The following is a 7,776-nucleotide window of genomic DNA, read 5'->3' on the forward strand; positions in this document are numbered from 1 at the left end:
AATAAACATATAAAAACACGCACTTACAAAAAGTCCAATCAATACTGACCCAGTCACAGCTACAGCACACCTACAGCTGAGGCCAAAATTAATATTCTCCCAATGAAATTTAAATTTTAGAAGAAAAAAAATCCCAAATAAACAAATTGAATTTAAACAGCTTTTCCAAATATCTCAGTTTGTTTTGGTTGCTTATATCATTTTACATTGCACGCAGAAACAAAACTATTTCACAAAAACAAAAATCTACCAGGGTGAACAGTGATGATGCTAATCGTCAGCTGTGTAACTTTTCTTCAAAAGCAGCATCTCTGTGGCCAAAGAGCTCAAGTTTGGTTTCCTCTCACCAAAGAACGCGCCTCCATTATGATTAATCTTTCTCTACCTCACTCTGATTTATCAAGATTAGTGCTGCTACGTACTTTCTGCAGAACTATGTGCCAGGTTTTTAAACACTGTCTCAGTTTGTGAAAGATTTTATCTGTGGACATTTGTGGCTGTTAATCACTGACGCTGTGTTTGGAGAGGCGTCCGTGAGCGCCGTGCCTCCGTCGGCCTCACAGCAGAAACAGCTGGCCTTTCCAGACTCTACTCTCCTGATTGTTTTGCCCCGTGAAGCGTTCATGTGCAGAGTATTCACACGGCGCTCGGCTAAAGTATTACTCAGAGCGGTGAGGCATTAGCTGGGGGCTGCAGTGACCTTTATCAAGCACACTTAGTTGCTGAGTGATCCACCACCAAGCCATCATCATTTAACTAAAAAGTCCAACGCCGAACAGGAGAGTGAGAGCGAGATGTGGAGATGATGATGATGATGTGTGTGTGTATGTGTGTGTGTGTGTGTACGTATCAGTCAAACAGTGTGGAGGCCACTCTCCTGGAGCCTGGCTGAGTTTTTCCCGTGGCATCTGCTGGGTTTTCGCTCAGCGTCGTGCTAATTGGGTTCACGGCAGTGCAACCAGAAAATAGGCTGACTGCTGTACGGCTCCATGCTGCAGGTTATTTCAGTTTCATATTCTGCGTGAAATTCCCATCCATTTCACGAGGGCATTCCAATTTGTGGAAACTATTCATGCACTAAAGGAGGCCGTAAAGAGCCTGAAATCTGTCATTAAAACCCACATTTACTGCCTTCCTTCCCTGCAGAACATATGGCTATCTTTACGCTGTTCTTTTATCTTCCAGAGACAGTGCAGGGCTTGAACCTGCTTTAGCAAGCACAAGTGAATGTATCGCCGAGCAGATGTTAACAAAGCAGAATTCAGGGAGGCCTTGATTTCTCGCACAAGCATTTAGAGCAATTATCTACTTTTGAAACGATTCCCTGAGAGATAAGAGCTTTGCCAGACACATCCGAGTGAGTGCAGACAGTCTTTACATCACCGCTATTCAAGATCAATTCCTTTCTGTAAGTTTTGCATTGTCGGAAACAAATAATAACTCCATACAGTCATGAACAGATGCATCGCTTTATGAGCCCAGCGTGCCGCCACCGCAGCAGAAGTGACTCTTATGTAAAAGCTCCTGTGGTTTTAACAACTCTCCTCAATGAGATAATGTCGCTGCCCTATCTGATGTACTCATCTCATATCTCTTTGCCCTGCAGGACGTTTCAGGCCTCCCTTTATCTTCCACAGGAAGACATTAAGAGCAGGATGTTCACGGACTGCATGCAGTTGAGACACTCATCTGTCTAAGTGCCATTCCTTTTTAAAATGAGGACGAGAAATATACGGCAAATATGATGCTATCGCCACCCTGATAAGAGCCGGTGGCAGTAATGGAGATAAGGAGCGTGGTTATACTGATCATGCACTGCAGAGATTCCACAGATTGGTGCATTAAAAAAAGCTTACAATATTGAAAATGAAAGTTTTATGTAAACAGTGTAACTTTTGTAGCTGTAACTTTGTAGCTCTTGTGAAAACTCCCTCGAGCCTGATCACCAATGTCCATAAATGTTTTGACTTATCGGGGTGTGTCACAGCCACCGAAACCCCAAAAAATGCAAATGAAAGAATCCAGTGACTTCCAAATCAGCTAAACACACACTAAGTGCATGTCAGCTATTGATGAATGATTGAAATGTGATGCCTGCAACATGTTGCATCACTGTGTTTCACCCTGCATCCCAGCTTCTCCCTGCAAATGCACAGGCCGTCTCTGCATCCTCCAGTCTTCTTCCACAGTCAAAACTCATGTTGATGAAGGACTGGCGGCCTGTCCAGGGTGCACCCAGGCCAACGGTCATCTTGGTACCAGTCTGTTTTGACTGTGCGATTCTCTTTTGTTTCTTCAGACTGCAGTCATTTAGTCCACCAAACAAACTGTTACCATACCACACCATACCATGCCATACGATCTAAACCTCCTTCATATAAACATGGTTTAAACAAAATATTGTGCACTAGGAGCTTTAAAACACTCTAAAACATCACAGAAAACAGAATATGAAACGAAAGTGCTTACAATTATTCTCAGTCAATTTGGTACATTTTTCAAATCATCCTCGACATTTGAAAAGCAGTCAATGCATTTCTCAAAACAGTTCATACACTCAGCAAAACAAAATGGATTACCTGTAAAAGCCACTTTGTTTACTCAGAATCCTTAGTTTACCTGTGTCAATCTCATCTGTGTCAATGAACATGTCACTGCTGTCAGAATCTCAAGTCCTTGTGTCACTGTGTACAGATTAGACAGTTGGTCATGTTGTCAGTATAACTGTACTCTGGAGGGATGCCCTGATGTAAACCATGGCGAAAGTTTTGATGGCAATTATTGTAAACTCTAAGTCACACTTTAGTGTATGTACGAGACTGATTGCAATAAGATTCACTTTACGCTTCTACAGTTCATACTATAGTTTGTTGACAGACCACGTCATTGTGGAAAAGACAGCTGTGCAGAGCACAAAGAAAAAAACGTACAAATGTGAACATAGGACAATCTCCTTTGGGAAAACTGTACATATAGTGCTGTAGGAACTACAGTGCAATCCAAATCCACTGTCAGACCTTACATCGTTGTGTTGTGTTTTGTGCGTGCGTGCGTGCGTGTGTGTGTGTGTGTGTGTTGATAAGTTTTGGTTTACGGGGAATGCAGACAAACTGCATAAAAGTGAAAGTGAAACAGTGAGAGCTCGCGCTTCCTCTGTTCTCTCATGGAAAGTGTTTGCGTGCAGTGTCGGTGGGGCGCGCGAGAGATGGCCCGGATCGGCTCGATACTGCACGCCTTGTGGGCCGGGTTCTGGACCTGGCCCTGGACCCAAACCTGGTCCTGGGTCTGGGGCTGGCTCTGGCGCATACTGTACTTCCCCGTCAGCTGCTGGAGGACGCTCGAATGGCCCTGGAGACCGGCACTGCCGGACCCAGAAGAGGGCGAAAATACCGGTCCAAGCGACGGAGCAGTCACGGAGCGGCAAGAGGACGCGGGGCCGGCTGACAGCGGGGGTCAAAGTGAGGCTGGGGGGTTGAAGAGGGCCGCGGCTTTTTCCGGCCAGAGCGCCAGTAAGCGGCCCAAGACTGAAGAGGAGTACGGAGTGGACAGCACCGATGAGTTTGACTGCGAATATGACTCAACGTGGGAGGATGACAGCGAGGAGAAAGTCCGCAAGAAGGCCAGACCGTCCAGGAACTACCGGAGTGTGAGTTCCGCCACGAGCCTTTCGCTTCTCAGCACCTGGTGTCATGAGGAGTTCTGCACGAGGGCGAGAATAGCACAACCTTCAGGCCTGTGTATGTGTGTGTGTGTGTGTGTGTGTGTGTGTGTGTGTGTGTGTGTGTGTGTGTGTGCGTGTGTGCGCGCGTTCTCGTATTTCTATCCTTGTTGGGGCCAAATGTCCCCACAAGGATAGCAAAACGTGGAACGACGTGCCTTGTGGGGACCTTTTTCCGGTCCTAAGTAGGAGAAACAGTGTTTTCTTGACCATGTTGTTGTTACTGAAAAAAGTAAAAGTGCAAAAACATTTCTTTAGGGTTAGGCTTTGTTGTGGTGTGGGTTAGGGTTAGGGTAAGGGTCAGGGTTAGGGGCTAGACATGAATGGGAGTCAATGGAAGGTCCCCACAAGGATAGAAATACAAGACTGAGCGTGTGTGTGTGTGTGTGTGTGTGTGCGTACGTGTGGACTGTTATAAAGTTTTAAACGACTCAGGCTGACGTAATTACGTCATGACTAATCACGTAATTATTGTATCAAACAAGGCATTTGCAAGAGATTTGCAAAAGGAGTGTCAAATGTAAGGCCTGTGGGCCAAAAGTGGCCCTCAAGAGGCTCCAATCCGGCCCTCGAAGCAAATTGTAAATATTTCAAAGAAAATGTTGTTTTGTTTTGTTTTTTTTAAAATTAGTGTAGTGAACACATGGCTGAGATATCAGTCATGCACTGTGGGAGCGAGCTGCCTCATTGCTATGGAATTTGCCTCAAGACCATCCTGTCAAGGCAAGTTTGTAAAAACAGTTGATTGAGTGACACTGTCTGAAGCATATTAACTATATTAGCTTTAAACACCAGAGCAGAGTCTTCATCCTAATATTTATTGAGGATACGCTTGGTAGCGAAATAGTGTTACCTTCAGGTTGTTTTGGTCTGTTTGAGGCCACGTTTACAAGACTAGTGGAGCACCCAGCCAATGAAAACACAGCTTTTTAAAAATGCCTCCCAAGGTGGAACTTTTCGAAAACACGTCATATAAATAAGGGACAATGCAACTTTTCTGAATTTCTGCTGCTGCGCATGTGCACCACATTCCTCTGCACATGCCACTGTTCTTATTCCCCTCAGAGTTGAGAGTCAATCGTAAAAGCAATCCAACCTCATCGTCTGCCCATAGGGATGTCAGTGTGTTTAAGGTGTATTGTTCTCTGTGTCGTTACATTACAAAAACAACCAGCAGCACCAACTTGTGGTCAGGCGTGCTCACCACAGCGTCTCTGCTGTTTCTGTGGAAATGGACATCGTTTTCGAAATATTTCAATCATAAAAGTGAAAATTTTCCAGAATCAAAACACAAAAATGATGCATTTTCACGTGAAACCTTGTGAATATTCTCTAATAAAGGACAAACTTCTCTGCTGTCAGGCAGAACTCAACATAACACCTGTACTGAGGTCGTTCCGACCTGGGCCAGTTTCCATGCAGATTTCCCATTAATTAATTCCTGTGATCTCATTCTTAAAGGTCTTATATTTATTTTTCAGAGCAAATTCAGGAATTTTGAGAGAGCCGCAGCAGACATGCAGAATTTCCGGCATGGATACCCTGTAAGTGACAAACAGCACACACACACACATACACACACACACACACACACACACACACACACACACATGCACCCACACTGACCCCGTCGAACAACATGAACTGTGCATATCATCTTTTTGTTCTCTTAACAGAATCAAAGCCGTCATATGCACTGGAGTAGGAACGCAGATGTGAGTAAACAGCAGTGAGCCATTTATTTGACTGTGATCTCCAAAAAATAAAAATTTTTTTTTTTTTTTTTCCTCTGGAATAGGACGACATGCCTAATCTGAATTTCTATCTTGGAAAGATGGCATCTAAACCAGATGGTAGGCTTTATACACTATAATGTGCCAGATCAGTGTTTCTTTTTTTTTTTTCATCAGGAGGATTTTATTATTAGGATCAACGTATCAGTTGTTCAAATTTGGGATATATGTGACCTTAAAAAGGTGATCGCTCTATGTGTTCTCACCTGTTTCACGTTTAAAGTTACAAGGGTGGGCCAACTTTCAAGCTCTTGAGGTAGCAGTGTTATGATAAAGAACGTCAGATCAGAGAAACATGTGGATGAGTATCTGAGAGAAGAATCACAGTACTAATTGTAACTGTTCAGCTCCAATGAAGTTGATATCGCTCACTTTTTTTTCATTTACTAGGTGTTTACATTACTAAATTCCATTCTGAATGGATGAAAGATTATGAAAGACTGGAATATGTGCACACCTTCATTCAGTGGTAAGTCCTTAGTTATCAGAAAACCTTTGGAAAATATTTCCTCCCTGTTAGTAACCAGGCCTGTCTGTCTCAGGCTGTTCCCTCTGCAGGAGCCAGGCATGAACTACCAGGCCAAACCAATGACAAAAGATGAAGTAGAGGTAAACCAGGGGAAAAATTACCTAGGCCAGAAGAAAGTTTTTTTCTCTCTCTCTAACAGGAATTTTGTTTATTTCTAGAAATTTTGTGGCAGCGATGAGGCGAAGGATAATCTGCTGACCTCATACAAGCTCATGTTGGACTTCTATGGCATTGAGTTGTGTGACGAGGAAACCGGAGAAGTGAAGAGAGCTGCAAACTGGAGGGAGCGATTCGACAACCTGAACTGGTGATTTTATTTTTTTTACTTGCACTGTCCATAGTGAAGGTTTTTCTGTGATACTGTTGAAATATTCTGTTGTCAAGCACTGGCATCTGTGATCAACTACATTGCTATATTTCTCGCTATTTAATCAATGACAGCTAATTCTACTCTGAAATTCTGACGTATCCCCTGACTTGAAATGTGTTTGACACTCTTTGACTTTGAGTAGCTGTCGCCTAAGCACAGTATTCTTTCGTTTGACAGTCACACACACAACAACCTGCGCATCACTCGCATCCTGAAGTGCCTGGGAACGCTGGGATTCGAACGCTATCAGGTCCCCTTGGTCAAGTTCTTCCTGGAAGAGACGCTCATCAATGGAGAACTTCCCAGGGTCAAGGAGAGTGTCCTCAGCTACTTTATGTTTGCCGTCCTTAATAAGGAAAACCGCAAGAAGCTCATCGAGTTTGCCTATTTAAATTACCATGATAGTGATGAGTTTGTCTGGTGCCCAATGAAAATTCAGAAGGCGTGGAAGCAAAAGTAAATGAATGCTGAAGGACGTGACTCCAGCTCCTCTGTGGATCCACAAACTTTAGACCCCGAAGCCCGGGATGAAGAAGAGACAATGACAATGGAGCAATGACTGAGGATCTGAGGATGACTTCAGTAACTTGATGACTGACGCCTGCAGCCAGTTTTAGATTCATGAGTGAGTTTTATCAAATCTTGACCAATTAAGTTTTTTTTTTCACCCCAAAATGTCTTGTTTTTATTTACTTATAGCCTATTACTGTGAATTTTCAAGTACCATAAAGATGTCACCAGAAGTCAGCTTTTTCAAGCTAGTCATAGTTTTTTTGGGGGGGATTTGGACTTATTTCCCTTAAAAAAAAAAAAAAAACTTTTTTAAAAAGTATTTTGATTACTCAGTGTTAGTGTTTGATGATTTTTTTTGTTTGTTTGTTTTAACGCTTTATGTTTTGTTTTGGTTTTTGTGGGTTGTGGTGGGGTGGTTCGTTTATGGGAATTCAATAAGCATCCGCAACAGTGCATTCAAAGTCTTCCCTTTAGTTTCAACCGTGGTTTGTCAGGCTGTCACTTGAAGTAGCACAGTTAGTTTTCCTTCTGAGTTTTTAACTTTTTAACTTTACATTCATTTCCACAGCAGTTTTGGTTGTCAAGATATCCAACTTGTACAAGTGGAAACATGTCACATTGAAGAGCTCATTGATTGTAGATAAAATCACTGCAATAAGTAAAAAATTCAAAGAAAGTTTGTGAAATTTGTCTTCTTTTTATACATTAGAAATGATCACTTGTGTTTTTATTTGTAATTATAGGAATCAAATTATGTTTAGACAGTAACAGGATACTTTTACCAGCCAGACGGTTTTTTTTGACAATGAAAGACAGATTTACAGTGTGGGGACTCAAAACCAGCACACCAAAC

At 42.7% G+C, this 7,776-nt stretch overlaps 1 protein-coding gene across 1 annotated transcript; it reads left to right on the forward strand.

The window, feature by feature from the left end:
• The first annotated feature begins 3,140 nt into the window (after positions 1-3,140).
• On the forward strand, positions 3,141-7,240 carry LOC115389152 (opioid growth factor receptor-like). Its single transcript, XM_030092599.1, has 8 exons — positions 3,141-3,646; positions 5,200-5,262; positions 5,395-5,433; positions 5,517-5,571; positions 5,902-5,980; positions 6,054-6,120; positions 6,199-6,347; positions 6,588-7,240. The coding sequence occupies exons 1-8, from the start codon at positions 3,164-3,166 to the stop codon at positions 6,868-6,870; spliced, it is 1,218 nt and encodes a 405-aa protein (XP_029948459.1). The 5' UTR covers positions 3,141-3,163; the 3' UTR covers positions 6,871-7,240.
• The last annotated feature ends 536 nt before the right edge of the window (positions 7,241-7,776 follow it).

The sequence above is a fragment of the Salarias fasciatus genome, chromosome 5, assembly GCF_902148845.1.
Source record: "Salarias fasciatus chromosome 5, fSalaFa1.1, whole genome shotgun sequence".
Classification (NCBI taxonomy): Eukaryota; Metazoa; Chordata; class Actinopteri; order Blenniiformes; family Blenniidae; genus Salarias; species Salarias fasciatus.